This window comes from Gekko japonicus, unplaced genomic scaffold (assembly GCF_001447785.1).
Source record: "Gekko japonicus isolate JY-2015 unplaced genomic scaffold, Gekko_japonicus_V1.1 scaffold261, whole genome shotgun sequence".
Classification (NCBI taxonomy): Eukaryota; Metazoa; Chordata; class Lepidosauria; order Squamata; family Gekkonidae; genus Gekko; species Gekko japonicus.
The window spans coordinates 421999-444657 of NW_015172558.1; the positions used below are offsets into that span (position 1 = coordinate 421999).

The 22659-nt window shown below is 42.7% G+C and overlaps 1 protein-coding gene across 1 annotated transcript; it reads right to left on the bottom strand.

Annotated features, from left to right (window-relative positions):
- Positions 1 to 489: 489 nt before the first annotated feature.
- ASB3 (ankyrin repeat and SOCS box containing 3) lies at positions 490 to 22659 on the bottom strand. The gene is given in 10 exon segments (XM_015421212.1): positions 490 to 1504; positions 3134 to 3267; positions 4715 to 4957; positions 8503 to 8709; positions 10371 to 10548; positions 13877 to 14005; positions 16715 to 16819; positions 18879 to 19037; positions 20419 to 20624; positions 22589 to 22659. Coding segments are annotated over 9 exon segments (1602 nt in total). The 5' UTR covers positions 20615 to 20624; positions 22589 to 22659; the 3' UTR covers positions 490 to 1253.

A 22659-nucleotide genomic window follows, 5' to 3' on the forward strand; every position in this document is an offset into this window, starting at 1 on the left:
CAACAATATATAAGCAGATATTGTATGAGGTAACATACTATGATGCAATGAAACCCCAAATTTATATGTATTTATGTTTGTTTGTTGATTATGAAAATAATAAACTCTTTAAAAAGAAGAAGTAGTGAGAAAGGTCAGGACTTGGTCAGGGTCTTATGCACTGTCATCCTATAGAGCAAGTTACCCTCCATGACATAGCCTTAAAGACCACATAGTAACAAAAGCATATCTTTAATTTATTTTTAAGGTGTAACTGTACAGAATAAACCAGTGGGAGACGGGAAAGCTTCTGGGTACTTGAAAAAAATTTAATATACTATGATGCAATGAAACCCCAAATTTATATGTATTTATGTTTGTATTGAGAAAGGTCAGGACTTGGTCATGGTCTTATGCACTGTCTTCCTATAGAGCAAGTTACCCTCCAAGACATAGCCTTAAAGGCCACTTAGTAAAAGAAGCATATCTTTAACTTATATTTTTAAGGTGTAACTGTACAGAATAAACCAGTGGGAGACGGGAAAGCTTCTGGGTACTTGAAAAAAATTAAAAAGGGGATTCTTGAGAAAGGCTGGTACAGAGTTCAAAGCACCAGACATATGCATGATCTCAACATCATTACAAGAATCCTCTCACATAGTAGTAGTATTGTGAGCCCCGTATTGTAGATCAGGGATGATACGAAGACATTGAAGACAGGGATGATACAAAGACCTTCTGTAAAGCTGCGTGGCCAAGGTGAAGTCTGAACTGGGTACATCCTTGTCCACCACACATTTAGTTACTATGAACACACTGCTGCAACTTCACATATCCCCATCCACACAGAAAACAAAGAAACCCCTAATTAAAACAAAAATTGATCACTGGAAAATCATCATGGGACAATGAGAACAATATGAGAATAGGGTAAGTCATTTTGACCTGGGGCATTTCCATATTTGGAACAGCTGAAGAAAACAACAGTTAAAGAAAGCATCTGTGTCTCACTGGAGCCATTGCTTCAATCCATAGTAGTGTTGCCAACTCCAACCTGAGAAATTCCTGGAGATGGGGGCCAGTGCCTAAGGAGGGCAGAGTTTGGGGTGCTGAGCAGGAGGCTTCATCTTCTCACTGGTGAACATCAACTTGGACCAAAATCTGATGGGATCGGACAGTGCATGGCTGGTCCTACAGAACCTTAACCATGGAAGCCACTTCCATACAGAGGCAGAACATGGTCCTCACAACTACCAAAAGTCTTTGGTACTCTGCTAAGTTCCTCTTCTTTCTGTAGTTCCTGAAACACCTAGAGGTGGCAGAGCATCTCCTTCATGCACTTCTCCCAGGGTCAGTGAAGATCGTGCAACACCATACGTTGTTAAAATGTCCGAGAACAGGACATAGTCCTGCAGACCAGTGGGCAACGGCAGCTGGTGGATAAACTGGTCTGATCGTAAACGATCGCTTGCTAAAAGTGATCGGATCTCCAGGCGGCAAAGGTGAGACAAGGGAGGGATGAACTCTGTCACAATAAAAAAAAGAAATGAAAGTATGAGGAGCAAAGTACTGAGGTTTCAAACACCCTCTCATCCAGAATAGTGATTCTCCCTCCCCAAAAAAAGAGGTAAACCAAGAGAATGACTTATATGGGAGGGAGCAGATGTTACCCACCCTAGCCCCCCAATCGTCCCTAATGACAAGCTTGAGATAGCCACCTATCCCACAAGCCTTATGAAGACTAACAGCTTGACAAAGATATTGACTCGAAACAGGTCTGCTGTGTAGTACTATCCTTGACGTCTTTGTGTTCTGAGGGACTTCTCTTCGGCTGTTACAGAGAATGGATCTTTTTGTTCTTACAGCATAAGAGGATTGTTTATAGGCTCAGTCCCTTTAAGATTATATTTCAGCAGGGTTTATGTCCCACTTGTAACTGTATGTCTTTTAGTGTAATTATGCACTTTGTACTTAATTTGCACTTTCCATGACAGCTTATCTTATATCATTATAAATATGTTCGCAAACTACAGATTCTGTTAATGTTCTTCAGGGTTGCTTTTGTATGTTTGGTCGATTCTATTATTGGCAACCTTCTCCTTGCTTGTTTGCTACTGTTCAACAGCAGCCATCCCGTTAAATGTCGTGTGGTGCAGTGTTTAGGGTTTCAGACTGCTGTGGAAGCTCACTGGTAACCTTGGGCCTGTCACACATTCTCAATCTAAACTACCCCACAGGTAAGAGAAAGGCAGGGTATAAATGAAGTAAACAATAAATGTAGATGAAGATGGCTGACAGATAAAAGGAAAATTGGCTGGTGTGTGGGGAAAACAGAAGGACAGACAAAGGCAAGGATATGAGGGCTGCCAGGAGGAGCAAAAGAGGAAACGTTTGGGGGGGGGGGGGGGACGACAGGGGGAGGAAAAGAGGAAACGTGGTGGGTGGGGGGGGGGGTACAGGTGAAAGTGAGGTGCCTCCTTGCAGGTTCTTCCCCATGCAACTTGGCCTTGTGGCCGGAAGTTTTCCTGGGTAGAGAGAGGTGGGAAGAAGAAGGGAAAGCTAAAGACCGGGGGAATGGGGTGCAAAGATAAAGGCAGGTTGGTGGATAGGTGGGAAGAAGAGAAGGAAGCAGGAAAGGGGAAAATGGGGAAAATGAGATGCCCCCTGCAAATTCTTGCAGACCCCCCCACCCTTGTTTACATTATTAAACAAATAGCATATACAGAGGTGAATTAGCTCAAAGGTGGGAAGAAGTCTCCCGAGCCCACTGGTAACCCTACTGAGGGACAATCAGTCACACTCCAAGTAGCATTTCTCCAGTGCTTCAGCAATGCCTATTTATCCTTCTCGTAAAGAACTGCAGCAGCAATCTTTCCCCCAGCATGAAAGCAAAGAAAAACTAAGGCCACTGTTTTCCCCTGCAGGGCAAGTTGCAATGGGGGCATGGGTAGTCTTGAGAAAACAGCAGGAGGAAGCACCTAAGCACTGCAATAAATTCTCCAAGATGCTGTAATGGTTGCACAAATGTCCATTTTGTGGCTGACTCCACCCATCAAGACACCAATTTGTTAGCTTCCAAAACTTGCATCCAGGGGGAAAACAACTAAGTCGATCCCAGAAACAAAGTCTGTCTTCCTTTGAATTGTTTGCTTACCAAAGTGACTACGGGGCACCCACGAAGAGGTCCTTTTGTGCTCAGAAAGGATCTGCTCCAAATCCCAAGGAAGTCTCTTCCAATCAGTGAATTCTAACAGAAAATTCAGGGCATCATTGTTTGCAGAACAAATCCTAGTAGTGAGAAAACACACCAAAGGTTTTGTGGAAGGTGATCAACAGCATTTCTAAGATTCATGCTTTTATTGGGGGACAGGATTTGGGGTTTTATTAATTATGTATTGTAAGCCACCTTAAGCCATTGGGAAAGGATGAACATGATTTTTTAAAGAAATAAATAAAAATTCTTCTCAGTATACAGAGACCAGACATAGCATGAGAACCCCAAATGGTAGCCTTGAACATGTTCTTCAGTTATCGATTAATATAATCATAGAAACATAGAGCTGGAAGGAAGAGTATGTGCACACTTTTCCCTCGAAGGGCTAAAACGTGTACAGAGAGGGGTGATCTACCTCGGGCTGTGGTTAGTCATTAAGGGCGCATACATAGGTCAGTTTTAGAATGTTCTAGAACTGGCCTAATGGAAGAAGGGGGGACTCTTGTCTTGATAATGGTGGTGATGGTGGTGGGACGCACTGGGTTTCTGTGCTTTGTAGGCATCTCTTCCACACAAACTGTACCTGTCTAGTAAAGCTTGTGAAATCCTTCTGATCCAAATTTCTCCCTGGATTTTGGGGATCCAGGGTACCTGGGCCTTGTTGGTGGAGTTAGCATTCCACCATTCTTTCACTTTCACTTGTTGGTGGACAGTTAGCATTCCACCATTCTTTCACTTTTTACTTTGACATAGTTTGGATTTCTGCCCACGCAGTGTTTTGCAGGTTTTAGTTTACATCCTGGTTTCCCCCCCTCTTTCACGTTACTCTTGCTTTCCATCACAGATACTCCTTGATTAAAATCACAGAGCAGAAAAGGAATCCAGATGCAGTTGTCCAGTTCTTTTAGCCCTCTGATTAACTCAAAGTGCATACGCTCCGTAGTGCATCAATAACAAATTTAAAGGATGATCTCCTTCCTTATGTCCCTGTGAACCAACGATGGTCATCAGTTGGCTACCCCACTACTTAGGATGGCCCATCTGGCATCAAAAAGAGCCAGGGCCTTTTCCACTGTGGCTCCAGCTTGGTGGAATGGGCTCCCTGAAGAGGTAAGTGGGCCCCCTCTCTGGAGATCTTCAGTTCAGCCATAACTTTATATGCAAATTACTACTCTCAGGCTGCCCACACATGTAATAGTTTAAAGACTGTTCAGAGAAGGAAGAGACTGGAAGGTGAAAAAACAGTGAGAATAAGAAAAAAATTCTGACAAAGGCAAAGCCTATTCTGAAGCCGCTCTCCCTGATGAGGCAGGAAAGAAAACTGGAGCGGGTGACTCCTACTCACTCCGGAGACAGGAAGTTGGGAAAAAGTGGTCCCTGCCTCCCTGACAGGACAGTGGGAATCACCCTCAAGATGTCCTCCACCTCAGAGGGAGAAGAGCGGGATTTAAATGCAGCACATAAATAAAAGCATGTGTTACATTTACACGCACATGCGTGTATGTGCATCATCTTCCTTACCATGACTTGCAGAGGAGACTAACAGGATTAAATCCAGCAAGCAGGAGAGATGGCAGCCACTCTTTGTACTGGCCTTGTACATCGATGGCATGAAATTCTTCCATATCTTGGTCACCAGGAAGCTTGCAGCCCCTCTTCAAGAAATACTGAAATAAAGAGAACTTTTCATAGAACAGACAGAGGCCTAGATCGGCTTCATGAAGAGTGATCCCATATTTGAGAAGCATCAGGATAAATCCCAACCTGCAATAATGCACACACAGAAGATTCGTTAATTTAATTTAATACAGCATCTGTGAAAATGTTCTTCCATGCAGGGAACCCCTTCTACACAAACTATTACGCCAAGTCATGCCTGCATGCTGTGATGTGCTCCAGGGCAAATGCCAATTTTATGTTGAACACAGCAGGTAGAGAAACATTACTAAGTTTCAAAAGCCATTAAGAAACAGGGAGTCTATAAACCAGGTATCCCCAACATGATACCTGTGGGCACCATGGCACCTGCTGCCACCTTTCCTGGTGCCCACCTAGAGTTTTTTAGAAAGTGGGCAGGGCCAGGTGGGCTTCTGCCCAGCAAAACTTCTATTGGGTGTGCAGATTTTTAAAAATGTTGCTTTGGCAGCAGCTGCCACCACAGCACAAGGATCTTCACTGTGTGACAAAATGGCAGCCATTTTGTGGCTGGATCCACCTTCAGCAGCAGCCATTTTGTGGCTGTGCCCAACATGCTATATTAGAATCCCAAAAGTTCCTGTAGGCTCAAAAAGGCTGGGGGACCCCCCCCCCCCATAAAGCCTCTGCACTCCTTACTCTGGTATCTAATTTTTAAAGGGAAGAGAAGGCAGAAAACATTCTGGCTATCAGCTAAACAATTTCACATGTACAAATAGAAGAATACTTCTATGGGCACTCCATGAAATTGCTGAGCGGTCGGGTTAGAACGGATAAAAGGAAGTACTTCTTCACCCAAAGAGTGATTAATACTTGGAATTCACTGCCACAGGAAGTGGTGGCGGCTACAAGCATGGACGGCTTCAAAAGGGAATTAGATAAGCATATGGAGCAGAGGTCCATCAGTGGCTATTAGCCACAAGGTATAGATAGGGACTCTGGGGCAAGTGATACTCTGTCATCTTGGTGCTTGGGGGGGTCAACAGTGGGAGGGCTTCTAATGTCCTGGCCCCACTAGTGGACCTCCTGATGGCACTGGTATTACTGGCCACTGTGTGATACAGAGTGTTGGACTGGATGGGCCTTTGGCCTGATCCAACATTGGCATCTCTTATGTTCTTATGTTCTTAATACCAAAGTCCTCTCTCAAGCAATTAAAATACTGCTAGAAGAGAAAAATAACCAGATAAAACTCTCCCATGATCAGAAGCCATTGCAACATGCTTCTGAGAAGAATATTTAGTACAACATTATCTACTACAACATTATCTATGACATACATTTCTTTGCAGTTCTCAGGCAGTCTCCCACTGAGGGAGACCCAATCCCAACCCAATCCTTTTTTTTTTAAGTACTATTTTACTGTATTTTAAAAACAGCCCATAAGAATGTGAATGTAAAAATCACAAAAGTAATTTTTGTGCTCAGTACAGTACTGCTTAACATCTGGACCACACAAAGCTGTTCTTTAGCACAAAATTGACCCTGGAAAATAGGTACCCATTGCCCAATCAAATCAATTACCTAATCCACATCAGCAAAATACAAAAGCCATTTTAGGTATCGCAGACCCCACTTTACTGCAAACGTTTTATTTTTAAAAACAAGGAAGCAAGAGATGAAGATGAAGAGGGAATAAGACAGCAGTTTCAGGCAAAAGGAGATGGTGGGAAATGAACTATGCTAATTACATACTCGACTCAATCACAAAATCATGTCAAGTTCCCAGGAGACAGAGATTGCTGATAAGACCCTTTGAAAGCAAGGAAATTAGACCGAATGTATGTTCTACAAGGGTCTGCTTCAAAGAGAAGAGCTTCCCAAGGGAGAGTCTGTCTAGTTTCTTTAGTGCCTGGATATCACCCAGAACTGGGATACATCAAAGACCAGATTACTATTTTCTTAGTGGTTTGAGGGAAAAGCAAACCAATACTTAAAAAAAATCTTCTAGTATGATCACCAGTAACCAAAATATGCATTTACTTGGGTCTTGCTCCCTCCCCTAATCAATGATTTAGGTACCATCCTATTCCTGACCCTTTTTGCAGGACCCAGGAAACCCTAATTGAAGTACTAGAAGGAGTGAAGATTTCCAGGCTTTCCCATCCAGAGAGACTGATTTCTTCACTTCCTCCAACTCAGCCATTTGCTAGCAGACCTGGGAGAGTGTTGACAGGCCACACAGCGCTGGCAACTTCTCAGAAAGGTCCCACAAACAGGGCCTCTGCTACCTTCCTCCTCCATTTTCTCTTCCTGGCTTTCTACCACTAGGCAACAGTCAGACAGGGCAAGACTTTTAGACCTTATTCCAGTCTTCCTTTGAAGATCTCTCAATGAAAAGATCAATACTGGAGGACAAACTTCCATGAAAGATAGCTTGACCACCATTTTCCCCTAGAGTACGGCTTTAGGGAACACCAGATGTGTTCTAGCATCCATTCATGGTCCATGTGAGAAAACTATGTGGCCAACATCCCAGCTGAACTGCTGCACAGCCCAGAATTAGGGAGGTACAGTAGGTTAATAGTGGTTACTCAGAGCCAGATCAATGCAGAAAAGGTTCCCTGAAGGCAGGGGCAGTCTTAGTGATTCTTGGACTCCAGGCAAAACTCAAGACTGGGACCCCAGAAACACTAGCCGGGGGGGTGGGGCAATGCAAAGGCCCCCCCACTGCTTAGGTCACTGCCACCACCTGGCAATCAGGCTGCAGGAGATCAATGTTCCCTCTAAGCTGAGTTAGTGTGAGCTAGCTCACAGTTTTTTCGCCTCTGGCTCACACATTCTGGCAAACCACTTTATGCAGTAGCCAAATCGCTCGCTCACAACTTTAATGCCAGTAGCTCACAAAGTAGAATTTTTGCTCGCAAGACTTCACAGCTTAGAGGGAGCATTGCAGGAGATGTGCAGGGAAAATGCACATTTTACACATGCTCACCTGCCCTTATACATTTTGAAGGATTGGTTGGAGAACGTCTTGAGTGGAGGAGAAGCTGCAGTGCCTGCCCAGTTGCTTTCAGCCCTCTTTAGCTAGGATCTTCTATTGGCCAAAGTCTCTTCCATCACACACCACACAGAAAAGGGAAGCAGGGCAGGGGGGGCACTAGCCAAAAACAAGAAGGGTGTTAGTACGTGTGCTAACAGTGCAATGAGCTGGGCAGCAGGGGGGCCTCCAGTCATACAGCCAGCTATAGTGTGGTGGGAGCAGGTCTCCCCCATTCCCCAGCTCATACCAGCTGTTCACTGCCTGGCCGCCAGACCACACAGGTGGTGGCAATAAGCTGGTGGGGGCCTCTAGTCATACAGCCAGCTATAGGGTGGTGGGAGCATTCCCCAGCTCATACCAGCTGCTCACTGCCTGGCCGTCAGACCACACAGGTGGTGGCAATAAGCTGGGGAGGCTCCCAGAGGGCAGCTCAGCAGTCAAGGGCCTCCCAATATGGCCTCACCCAGTGCAGGGCCCAGGGCAATTGCCCCAGGTTGCCCCATGCCTACGTCCACCTCTGCCTGAAGGTAGAAAGCTTGTAAAATCACTGACAGAGTAATATTATCCTATGCCTTTGTTCCCTCTTTCACTCCTTCTCATAGCACTCTAGCTCCATAACAGACACAAGCACTATACATACCCCTTTGTGAAAGCCAGGGACATGGGTGATCTGCAGCCAAAGACCAGACACGCTTGGGCATCTGGGCTGTAACCTTCCTCAAGCAAGAGTTCCAAGCAATCTTCATGTCTACCATATATGGCTGAGTAGATAGGGCTCAGTTTGCCTTCGGCAGTGCCACAAAGCCGATCCGTAACTGGAATGAGGAAGCGCAGAATGCTGCGGGTAGGCAGAACTGTAAGTTACTACCAAAGTGTTCTATGTACAGACAAGATCTTTCTTATAGAACTTTAGAGATTAACATAGATCATACCAGTCACTTAAAAATTCACTGCCTCTGAATAATGTATGCTATAGTAAATTAAACAGCAGTCACGGTTTTCAAATATTTCGATCCTTAACAGGTGTGTTCTTTGTTCTCTATTTTCTCCTTTTATGTTTTAGCTACTCTATTTGCATTTTAACGAGATTTATATTTACTAGAGGTTTTAATACAAGCATTTTGCTTTTGCTCCATAAACCGTTTTGACCTACTGCATCCTCCTATTCGAACAAAATGAGAGGAAGCACACTCAGCAGTAGAGTATATGATTTGCATACAAAAGGTTCCAGGTTCAGTTTCTGCCACCTGTGCTGGAAAGACCCTAGACAGATCCCACCAATCAGATTCAACACTACACAACTAAATGGTAGCTTCATATGCCCATATTTTTAAGAAAAATCAAATTGACACCTACAGGTAAGCTCCAGAAAGAAGGCTGTGTGAAAACCTGATTGTACATTTGAACCAAAGGACCATTCTACACCATCCTTAAAATAAGGAGGATCTTCTAAAAGCAGTCTCTAAAACAACATGGAGATCTATTGGAGGGGTGTTACAATAATGACACTGAAAAATGCTCTTTGGTTTGCCTAGCAAGCAAAAGGGAAAAGTGGACTGCACTGACATAGCATCCAACATTCACAAATTAATACATAAATAGTCCCATGATAAAAGGGCAACTCATTTTGAGGTTCAGTCTCCTATGTGTGAGCGATAATTTCTATCTGAAAGAATCTGTCTGAAAAATAAACAATATGAGGGATATGAGGGATATTACTTGTTTATAAGAGGAAATTCTTTCCCTGCTACACACTTGAGGCTCTGGATAAGCATGAGTGTGTCTGAAGTTATGAAAGCATCTCTCTATAACATTTCTATGATCCTAATGGTTCAGATTGCCAGGAGTGCAGTAAGATGTTTTGACATCACTGCAGAGTATGGCATACTAAACACATTCTGATGGTTTCTTTAAAAATGTTACACTTGTTGAAGTTGATATATTGGCTGTTCGTCTGCACCTCTGGCTGGCTATATGGACTGAGAATATGATGTTCAGCCAGCCATCAGCCAACCCAAGCACACATTCCTTCCTTTATCAACAACAGTGGTGTCAAACATAAGAAATAGAAGCTGTTTAAGAGGACCCAGGGCAATCAAAACCACACAAATATTAAACCCATCTGCAAGGCTAGGAATACTGTCCTGGACAGATAAGCTTGCTTCTAGGGTTTCCAGGGCTCAACAGAGCAAATGGGTTAGGAGCAGTTAAGTCCTATAAGAGCATCTCTAAATTTTCCAGTTTTAGCATCCAAGTCAAGTGGAACTGAGAGTTTGGTATTAATTTCAAATGAGACTGACAGATTTGGGTCAAAAATTGCAGCTGCGGGCTCTGATCAACAACAAGGGAGATCCAAAGGTTTTGGCCGTCCAGCCCCTCCAAGAGCTTGACATCCACTGGTTGAAAAGCTGTGACCCTCCTTTCCCCAGCCTCTTCCCCTTCGACATAACCCAAGCATGCCAGTTTGCAAATAGCTATCAGCAGTTTCTTAAAGCCTACTTTCGGTGCCCCATTTGTGCTGCAGCGTGGATAGGTAACTGCCATTCATCTTCATTACAATAGAGGTTCGGGTCTGCTCCCTTTGACAGCAACAATTCCACACAAGTGCCATGGCCCTCTTGCGCAGCAATAAATAACGGCGTGGCCCGATCTTTGGCTCGACAGTTGACGTTTGCTCCTGATAAGAGAATTTTAAAAACAATAAGGAAGACAGCTTCCACCAATTAACTCTACACGTCACTTTAATAGGTTATTTTTGTCCATATTTCTACTGTTAGCCATGAAGGGGGGAAAGGTGAATTGTGAATGAGCCATAGTGTAGCCATGTCTGTGAAAGTCAAGAAAAGAATTGAGGGGAACATTTGACCTAGTAATGAGACACCACTATTATCTATGTTTTTAGCTGAAGTCTCCAAAAGTCTGCATTCCTTGCCTCATATGGCAAACTAACCTAAACTAACCTTTAACATAGATCCCATTTCTTAAACTATAGTCAGCAGTTCATGTTGCGCTACTAGTGTGCCATAGATAAGGTAGTAGTATTCTTTAATTAAGAAGGAAATATAGATTGCTTTTCGGTTCAGAGTTAGTGCAGTGTTGAGTAGGCATGCCTTGACTGATTATATGTTACTGCCTTCTTGAGCTGTAAAACATGCTGTAGAGCCAATGATGAACAATGTAACAGTGTCAGCATCTTGGACTTCAGATGCTTCCCTTGATCATGGTCAATCAACAGAGCTTCTACTCCAGTTGTTAATAGTGATTTGGACCCATTCTTTGAACCCAGCTAAAATTTGTAATTTCCTCGTCAGCCATAAGTAGGTCAATTCTATACTCACATGTCTGATGTTTTTTAAAGCAAAGCCATATGCTACCATTATGCCTTGAAGCAATCATCTTCAAATGTTAATTACAGCATTGCAGAAAGTACTCTCTTTTGTCTGTCTAGCATCTACCATCAATCCATTTAATGGTTTTTAAATGAACAAAGAGAGATGTGATGGTTAGTTATCAAGCAAAAGCCAATCTCTTTAAGTTAGAAGTACCAAAGGTAGACTCTCTTCCTGTTGTAAAAAGTTAGCAGAACTTTGTTCTTGACCCATTTTTACTTGGCAGTCTGGGAAGTCACTCAATCACAACTCCATTCATAGCTACGTAGAACAGCAAACAGAGTTGGCCACAGATCTGTCGTGATTCACTTGTATAGGTAAGGCTGGCCTAGATGAGTTTGATCTAATGTCAAAGTGAGTGACAGCTAGAGGCTGCAAAGGAGGCTGGCTCTAACCGGTTTGAAGCAGTCCAGCCTGGCACTGAGGTATTGCATGAGGATTGCATCAGCTGTGTGCTGATTGGCTCATGGTTGTATATATATACAGAGTGTACAGTGTACTGTGTCTCTCACTTGAATTGGTTGCAGCGGAGCACTTTGACACTGAGAACTGTATATTGGTGGAAGCTGGGTGTGAATAAATTCACTGTGTGTTTGCACCTAAGCTCTGGACTCCAGTCTTCTTTGGGTACTCTAACTCCCTTTGGGCACTGACGTGCTAGCCAGCATTCCGCGCACCCCGACAAGATCTACCAAGAGCAGAAATAAAAACTTCTGGAAACTCCGAAACCATAGAGGAAAAAAGTGGATTTTTTTTGAGTGAACAGAAATTATGAGGAAAAACTGAAATACATGCAATACTGAAATACATGCAATATTGTACTACCAAACCTAGATCTGTTTTGTTGCATTAACATAATGAAATGACGAATTTATAACTTAGCTAGCATATAAGATTATATTAACTGACATACAGGGAAGTAAATATAAAATTCAATCAAGTATTAAAGTGAGAGAAAGCAGCTAACTGCTGCACCCAATGCAACCTCAGCACTAATTCCAAAAGAAAAATATATTTCATAGTGGGTTTTCCCCCCAGTGCTCCCCCAAATGTCCCAATTTCTCCAATAGCAAAAGCTGAGTAAAACTTAAGGAAGCATTTTATTCATTAAAAGTTATAGAAGTTTTCACAGCTGCTCAAAAATCTCCCAAGTTTTCCACAGGAAAAACTGAAATGGGAGCTCCTGGGGAAAAAGCAGGATACCCCCCCCCCATTTTTCCTTCTTCCCCCTAGCCTTCACATCTCTATCCAAGCAGATGGGCAAGAATGCCATTCTGTAGCAAGGATCTCAGAGTGTTCCAAGAGTTGCCTGTCCACAGACACAGGAGCCATATGTGGGGAAAAGACCCTGAGAAATTAAAATATCAGACGCTTAAAGAAACTTCACCTGTGAATCATTTTAGATACAGTCCAGACTCTTTTAAGTCACAAAAAAAAAAGCTGTCCCAAATTGTCATCACTTCCCTCTAGTCTTTTTATAAATGTGATTAACACCTTTATTACACGTTATTTTACTTAGCACACAAACTGTGGCACATGCAACATATTTTGCAGAAGGTTGTCAATAACAACTAAAAAGAACCTCCTGGAGAAGGGCAGGGATTTAGTAACTTACTATGCTTTTTTTTCCATACAGAGCTGGAAATGCACAGCTTTCGAGCTGTGGGTGTGATTAATCTTTCCAAGATTAATCTTTCCTCTTGAAATAGCCAGTAAGTTTCAGGACACTATGCTTACTCATGCTGATCTGTATGTTTTGCTAAAGGGGCGGGCACCAAGATCAGCATAATCAGGAGTAGGATCTTTATCAGGAGTAGGATTTTTATTTCCAAGGTATTTTTATTTCATGTGCACATAATAGTTTTAAGGCAGATTATATGAATGTTAGTGGATACAATCCTGTGGCCAGATATAGACATTTAATCCCCCTGCCACATGCTTCCGCCCCAAACACACACACTTCATAGGGTAGCCAAACGTTCCAGGGAAGTACAGTCTGGATGAGAGGGTGTTTTGGGACATTTGCTTTATTTACAAATATAAAGCTACAGCACAGACAAGCGGCAGAGAGTCCCCTGTGGTATAGTGGCTCAACTATACCACATTAGATCACCTGTGAGTCTCTCCCCACCCCCTGCCTGTCTTTCCCCTCAATTTAATAGATGACACCTTCTCCAAGCTTTGATGGCTACCACTCAAATCAATTCTAATCTGCAGTAGGCAATTTATGCTTCCACACACCTCTTTTTGCTTCCTTTTAAACATCTAAGGAAATTAATTGCTCGCAAAGGCGGAAAAGAAGTTACCTGGGAATGACATGGGTGGAAACCCAAACAAGGCCATTGGCTCCACAGTAGGCAAGAATTCTCCATGTACTACAACATCATAGCAGTAAGCAGACTGAGATGGTAAAAGTGGTCAAAGGCTAAGAAAAACTAGCCACTGTTGTATAATTTCACTGGAAATGGGACAATTGGCCTGAACGGTCAAGTTCCCCAAACCAGCCTAGCCTGCTACCCTGCCTTCAGCAGTAGCTGATATGGTCTCTGCATTCAAGGGAAAATGTTCTGCCTGCCATCATTCACTCCCAGCTTCCACCCTATAACCAATAGTTACCATGTGATATAAGTATCCTTAAACATTCCAGATTTCCATATTGTGCAGCGATGAATAAAGGCGTGATCCCAAAGTCATCCTCTGATTCTGTGTTGGCTCCTATCCACTTAACGTATTCATCGCTGAAACCTCCACAGTCATTTTCATTCAATAGAGCATTCAGAGACAACTATTATTTGTGGCTGCCCCTGACCCTTTTCAGGGGTTTCCAAACATCTGTTCCAGTTTGCAAAAATAAGTAAAAAGTAACCTGTATGAAAACTTAGTCTTGGGACTAAGACTTGATTATCTTAGCTGAGAAGCGTCAGCTGGTTACCAAACAGCAACTAGCTAAATATTTAGATCAGAAGACTTGGTATGGAGAGGTTCCTTCTGTAACTGAAAGTGCTACAGAGATGGGACAAATCAAAACCGGTTAGTAGATGACATTGAGACAGAAGTCCATTGTTCAATGGATAGACTGAACTGCTTACCCTTGTCAGCTAAGAACAAGTTATTACAATGGAAGCACAGAAGCCACATGTCACAACTCCTTCCTGCATCACAAGGCTATCACAGGAAGACCCAAGCAACATGGGAGAACCTATGTGGTGGCTCCTCTCTATGAATCATCCCAGCAAAAACTTCCATAAAACCGGCATGTGGAGAGGCTACTGCATGACCTTTGTCCCATGTTACTTTTACGCCATCATGGCAATGAAATAATTTCTCTTAAGAAACCACAAGACACTCAGGCTACCTTGGTCTAACTTGCCATAGTTTGTAGTTTAAGGCATCGGGAATTATTTCTATCTGTAGCAGCAACTCACATCTAAATAATCTGCACTTCTCATCCCACTTGCCTTTTGTCTGTTCTGGTCCTATGATTCCTAGCAGTCCTTTTTGATGGTCAAAGGTGATGCCCCTTTCCTTTTTCACCAGCAGAAAAGCATGTTAGATCCACCTCAAGGTCTGACTCTCATTCAACAGAAAATGGAGGACACCCAATCGTAACTGTGATTTCCCACCCTTGTTCTGATTACCTAATTTAAGGATTCAAAGAGAAGACATAAAGTCCTCTCTCAAGAGTGCAGGCAAAGGATGAAGCATGCTACCCCCCCCCCCCATATAAAGAGTGTCCTGGCATATGGAAAACAAGCAGAAAGCCAAGATCTCCCTTCCTAAAGTACTAAGTTTGCCACAAAAAGGGAATTTGCTACATGGGAAAGCATTCTAATAATTCTCCCCCATTCTAGAAGGACTCCAAATACACAATTTACATTATCTAAGTCTGAATCGGCTCTGAGCTAGGACATTTTCTAAATACAGTATGATAAAGAGTTAAATACAGACTTCTTTTGGGTTACTGCCTTATAGTTTTGATTTGGATTCAGCTGTACTTTATGGTCCCATTTACTTCATTTGCCACTTTGGAGTCTATGTCAGAAAGTTACAGTTACAGACTTTGATTACAAGATTACACTGACGTAACCTTGACGTAGGACATACAGCACTCTAATGAAGAACAAGAGAATGGGCACAGGGCTACAAACATGAAAGCTTCATTCAGAAATCACAATAAAACAAGCTGTGCTCAAATGATGGTTAGTTATAACTTCTGCCTTGGGGCAACTCCAGAAGCTGCAGCTACTGCAAAATGCTGCGGCCAGGTTGCTGATAGGTCTCCCCCATGAGGGAACACATCCAACCCGTGCTGAGGTCGCTGCACTGGCTGCCAATAGCGTTCCGGATACGCTTCAAGGTGCTGGTTTTGACCTTTAAAGCCCTAAATGGTCTGGGGCCTGTCTACCTGAGGGACCGCCTTTCCCCCTATGTTCCCCCGAGGGCACTGAGATCTGAGTCGCAAAATCGCTTGGTCCCCCCAGGCCCTAGGGACGCAAAATTAACATCAACAAGAACTAGGGCGTTTTCCCTAGCTGCACCAGTATTATGGAATCAGCTCCCAAATGAAATTCGAGCTCTGCGAGATCTTCAACAATTCCGTAGAGCGGTAAAGACTGAGCTGTTCTGGCAAGCATTTCGATAGTCTGACCACACTGACCGTTCCACATAACTACTAGCACTTTATAAAAGATGGCCGCCACAATCTTAAATTGAATAAGTTGTATTTTGATATTTTATCGATTGTATTGTTTTAGACTTGATATTCTATTAATTGTATACTGTTTTTTAACTACTGTAAGCTGCCCTGAGCCGCTTCGGCAGGAGAGCGGAGTAAATGTCTAACAAATAAAAAAAATTCATAACAAAACAACGTCAGGCACAACACAAATTCAAAGCAAGGGTTTGAGGCTGGTTTGCTAGCCACAGTTTACATGAACCATAGTTTGCTTTGACATATTCATCTACAACTTGTTGAGTAGCACTATCCCTTGTTTCTGCCAAAATAGCACTGGATTTGTAGACTAACCAGAGTTTGTTTTAAGCCATGGTTTATTAGTGTCTGGATGGAGCCTAAAATGCTAAAAGGCAAATGCACCAGCTAATAAGTCTGAAGCTTGTCAGGCGATTGTTCTGGAGGATCTCCGTGCAGGAGCACCAAAGTGAACAAAATATTTCAAGTACATTAATGTCTGATATACTGTTACATCTGATATACTGCACACATTTTAAGAAACCATTTTTAATATTTAAAATTCTCCCTGTTCAAACTGCACTGCAGCTCCTGCCATATTCAGAATGATCATTTGCATTTAGATGGACTTCTCTGCACTAGCCTGTCATATATCAGAAAAAAGGAATAGCAAGCAGAGACTATGCAAAGCTGTCATTTATTTAAAGGAGATAACAAAACATTATTTAAATGGATGAAACCAGATGTATGAATTACCCGAAAACAAGCCTGGTGCAAAGAGTTCCATTCAGACCAACAGTGTGGCCCATTAACACTTGCTCCATGGTGAAGTAGAAGCCTTATCACATCAATGTGTCCATTTTCAACAGCTTGAAACAGAGGTGAAAGCCATTATTGTCATCAAGTGTGTCACATGCATTAAGCTTAATCACCAACATTTTCAACATAGTTTTCCACCCACCACAGAAGTCAGAATGATTTCTCCAATTGTTCACAGAGATTTATACTGCTGTATAAACCCTAGTCGGATTCGACTGGCTTTCGAGATTGTCCAATTGATCAGATTTACTGCTGTAAATCTGATCAAAATTCTAAAGACATAAAATCATAGAGTTGGGAGGAGGTCATACAGGCCATCTAGTCCAACCTCCTGCTCAATGCAGCATCAGCATAAACCATCCCTAATAAGTGTTCATCCAGCTGCTGCTTGAAGACTGCCAGTGAGGGGGAGCTCACCACCTCCCTAGGCAGCCAATTCCACTGCTGAACTACTCTGACTGAAAAAAAAGTTTTTCCTAATATCCAGCTGGGATCTTTCTGCCTGTAACTTAAAAGCCATTATTGCGAGTCCTATCCTCTGCTGCCAACAAGAACAGCTCCCTGCCTCTAAGTGACAGCCTTTCAAATACTTAATGAGAGCAATCATATTCCCCTTAAACCTCCTCTTCCCCAGACAGAACATTCTCAAGTCCCTCAGCCTTTCCTCATAGGGCTTGGTCTTCAAGCCCTTGATCATCTTCATCGCTCTCCTCTGTACCCGCTTCCATTCTGTCCACATCCTTTTTGAAGTGAGGCCTCCAAAACTACACACAGTACTCCAGGTGCGGCCTAACCAATGTGGAGTACAGTGGGACTATGATGTATTGTGATTTGGAAGTTATGCCTCCGTTAATACACCCTGAGACTGCATTAGCCTTTTTTGGCCGATGCTCATCATGACAAACCGATTGCTGATGTTTAGCTTATAGTCCACCCATACCCCAAGACCTTGTTCACACACACTGCTACTCAGAAGTGTGTCCCCCCCCACTTCTCATTTTGTCACCCAGATGTAGAACTCTGTACTTATCCTTGTTGAATTGCATGTTATTCACATCCACCCACTTTTCCAGTGAGTGCAGATCTTGTTAAATTCTATCTCTGTCTTCTGGTGAGTTCACTACTCCTCCCAATTTGGTGTCATCAGCAAATTTAATGAGTACTTCCTCCACCCTCTAATCCAAATCATTTCCGAAAATACTGAAGAGTACTGGGCTCAGAAACAAGCCCTCCGACACCCCACTGGACACCTCCCTCCAATCAGATGAAATGCCATTGAGAACTACTCTTCGGGTGCAGTTCTCCGATCAGTTCCCTACCCACCTAACCATTCTAGAGTCCACAGTCCTTCAGTTTACCCATTAGAACATCATGAGGAACCTTGTCAAAGGCTTTACTGACATTACCTTCTACCTTCTGTGGCCAAAGGGTTGGATAAAAGTATGGAACAGATTAAAACTAGGCTCAACAGTTCTGCTGTTCAAACCGATTGGTCAATTTCTAGTTCTCCTAGATGTGTTCTGTGATTCTTATATTTGAAAGGTAGCTATATTTTCTATGAATAACCTTCTTAGATGGGCACTGGTGCCTTAAGCTTTCCAGGTATACCCTTTAAGATTTTTGAGGGATATTGTCTTTAAAAAAACAGCTCTGAATTGTGTTTTTGGGGGCAAAAGAGTAACAAAGGATCTCCCATGGTATCTGATTGGACCTTGCTTTTAAAGTCAGATTTTGACACAAGTTAGACACCACTTGACCTTCAAGCTTCTGCCCTGCTGATCCCTGTTTTAGAAGGCAAGATCTTTAAAATTAGTAAACAGCAGTTCCATTTGTTTTAGGAACTGAAGACTTTGTACAACTTGGTTGAAGGAAGAACAAATACAGCATTTACTATTAATCTGGCATCTTTGGCATTCTTTGCCACTGTACTGCTTTAATAGATTGTTTCACACTGGAAGTCTTCTACTGGCAACTGTTTTACGATAGGGCCTACAACTAACGCAGTGAAGTTGTTGATGATGAATTATGGAAAGAGATGGAACATCTAAATATGGAAAATTTACCTAATATATTTGATCATTATTAACCTTCAGAATAAGTTAAACTCACCTAAAAACAATGGTGTGGTCGCATTGTTAGTAACCTCATTAGGACTGGCTCCAGATTTCAAAAGAATGGCGACACATTCCAAGCTCCCCTGATTTGCAGAAAGGTGCAGTGGGCAAGTGCCTTCAAATGTCTTTGCGCTGATGTAGTCATCTGAGGGTGCTGGGGATAATAAAATCAAGATTTCCCTTGCTAAATCTGCAATATTTTAATCTGCTGGTTTTGAAAGGAAGCAGTGAGAGAAAGGCATTTGCACAGAATGTAGTTCAATTTGGGTTGGTTTTAAATTGCACACAAAAAACGACATCACTCTTTGGCTGGAGGAGGGCAGCTCACTGATTGCTTTGCACTTTCACTAGCAACAGCAGGATGAAGCCATCACCAAATATGAGTTCCCCAGGTCTCCATCAGGCTGGCAGGACCATTTGAAACAAAAAAAGGGGGGAAAGGGTTGAGAAAAGATGTTTCAGGGTTTAACGCACTTACGATCTTCTTGAACTGGAGACCCAAAGGTACTGCAGACTTAGGGCTGAATCCAGTGATCCATCAGTGGAAAGTGCTGCCTGTCAGAGACCTTTGCTGCACTGTCCCTCCCCATGTCAGCCCGTTCTGACCGTGGTAAAGTTTATTCCCAGAGTCCCACACAGATAACTGACAACCTGAACAGTAGGTTGCAGCTGGGAGGGGAAAGGGGATTCCATCCTCAAATGAAGTTTAGAAGAATGAAGGGAAACAATTCTATGGTATGACATCCACTTCATATAATTTATTCCCAAGGGAGGCCTGCCTCTCCCCCCCCCCTCCATTATCTTATAGCCAGAGTTCTCTTACTATGGGGTATTGCATCAATCAATGCAGAGAAGGAGAGCTGGTAGTCCCCATGGCATCCAAAGCTCTTAAGGACCCCAGTGACCCTTTTAAACTATAATCAAAGTTGAACAGTCCACCAAAGAGCAAAGTTTGAATAACATTTTGTTGATCTTAAAGGTGCCACTGGACTCAAACTTTGTTCTGCTGCTTCAGACTAACACAGCTACCCACCTGATACCACCAAAGAGTTTCACATACATTATCTTGGTGTAATCCTTGTGACACAGAAGGTTACCGTTATCATCAACCTATTTCAGATAAGAGGTTGGGAGAAACAGTCTTGCTTCACACAACATAGTAAGAACATGGCAAAGTTTTGACCTGGGGATTTCCTGTTTTGTACCTAACCATCTTAGTTGTTATGCTACACCAACTGGTATTCCATACATATTCTGCAAATGCAGAGATCCACTGACACTCTGCCTCCTAAGGGAATTTTTCAGGAAATATTAGTTTCTCAGTCACACCCCCAATCCATGTCCTCATACCATCTGACCACTAGCACACCTTGCTTACTAAAGCATTCATGGGCAAGCAGTTCCAACTTTATTATACACTGACCAGTTTTTAGGGAAACTCAAGAACCAGAGTGCTGAGAGAACTCTACGGACATAAAAACTGGCTTCTTTTGCCTTACAATAGCATTTTCAGACAAGACACAATTTTTCCTTACCAGCACGAAGTAAGAGCTTCAGGCAGTCACTTTTGTTATAAAAGGCTGCTTCATGAATTGCCATCCAACCTCGGTTATCAGGAACATCAACACTGTATCCCTGTTTGATTAGCTTCTTCAAATGTTTGACATTCCCTTCTCTAGCTGCAAGCCCAACAGCTGAACATCTGTCAGAATAGGCTTCTGTGAAATCCATTCCAACAGACCTAAAGAGGGAAACAGCAAGGACACGCACACTCAGTTAAGTTGTGGTAGATCAGGAAGACAGCCATGTAACCTTAGAGCATAAATCTGCTCATTTGATGGGAGACGCCTAGGGATTAATTTGAAGTATGTTCTCTTAAGAATGTATAATAACAAAGATAAAATGTACTTGCACTTTACAGACGCCTGAGATAACTTCAGATTGCTTTGATGCCTGAAAAACTAGATAATACCCCAGAGTAGTGGTGATGACAGGTAGCAGCCAAGAGAAAGAGATGGATTTCAGCTGGATTTGGAACCAGGTGCAATGTAAGGCACTTAAAGGAGGAGGAGGAGATTATATCCCCAGTGGTCCTTGATCTTGGGGCTCTGCCTTGTCAGCCACAACTCCACCTAGTTTTCTCTCATGCTCCATTTACCCTATGCTGTTACAGCATAACACTTAAATAATTGTAATCATAAACCTTTTATTAGACGAGCTTAAAGCCCAACTGCTACCAAGGTTGAACCCAATAGGTCACATTGCACAATGAGTGTAGTCCTGAATTTAAAAACAGCCCAGCAAGTTAGAAGAGCAAAGATCCAGGAGACAGCATCCTGAACATCAGAATTCCCATCGATAGCAGAGCTGCCACCACTTGCTCTGCTCCTCATCCCAAACCCTAGGAAGCCGCCTCCTGGAAGCGCTTGGGGAGGGAGGGACCTTTTCCAATAAAGGATGAACTTTTATGCCTGTTCATCCCCTCCCCTGTAGATGTTCTAGTTAATGGATTGTTGTGATTTCTCTCATACCATATGCCACGTTGAGTCCACACAGAGTGGAGAAAAGTGGGATCATGTCCACCCATGAAAAAAAAATCATTACGAAATAAAGCTAGATTTATTTTTTGGCCACCAGCCTAAAGATGACGATGGGAGCTGCAGTGCCAAAACATTAAGGGAATGGGAGCATCCTGGCCCAGATTTTCTCTTGCTGGGTGACCTTCAGCTAGTGTAACACTCTCAGCCTAACCTACCTCACAGAGTTGTTGTTGAGAGGATAAAATGGTGAGGAGCTGACTTGGGTCCACACTGAGGAAAAAGGATGTGTGCCTGTCTTGAGTTACAAAACCTTTGTTTTGCACACTGGCAACTTTATGTAGGATACTCAAGAGCAGAATTGAGCCTAAATGTTTTGAGAGGCTGAGGAACACCTGATAAATAGGAGACCAGAGCAAATCTGAGCACTGATCAAGGGTACAAAATTCAAGCATCTGCTTTAGGTCAGCAAATAATGCGCTGGAGGTACTAAGGGTTGAAAAGCAACTCCAGTGTAGAAAGATGTTTTAAGGTTTCACAACAGTAGAACTCTTGTACATTCAGACCTGGGAACTGACAGCCTTTTATCCTTATGTGTAAAGTGCAGTCAAGACACAGCCAACCCCATAGAGTTTTTGAGGTAAGGTGGTTGGCCATTGCTTGCCTCTGCATAGCCTGTTACCCAGCAACAAATTCTAATTTCCCATAACAGCACACACTTCAAGAGGAAATCCACAGCCAAACCTAGCCGTCAGAGGCACAGTTTCTGCACTCACAATTGCCCCTACCAGAATATTCACATCACATAACAAGGAAAAAACCTGATGGCCTCAGAACAGTCCTTTCTCCCCCACAACTTACCAAAATAATAATTTAAATATTTTTAAAAATTGGAACTCAGGCAGAAACTGCAACAATTGAGATCCTGAATATTTTATAGTTCAGGAAACCAAGAGATATGCAAACTCATATTTTATTTTATTTTTTTAAAAAATCATAGTGTAGCTATTACCACAACACACACATATTTCCCTTAAAAATCAACTTTTACAAAACCGTAGGGAAAATCTATTACACTATACTATAAGCTTTCCGATGCGATGCCCATCTTTTAAACATAATTTCTTTCGGACTACAAGACAAGAATTGTTCCTGACGCTGTACTCACTTATTCGTGTATATCACTGTCGAGCGCGTCAAGGAAAATTCTCTTCAACGCCCATTCGTACACATTTCTAC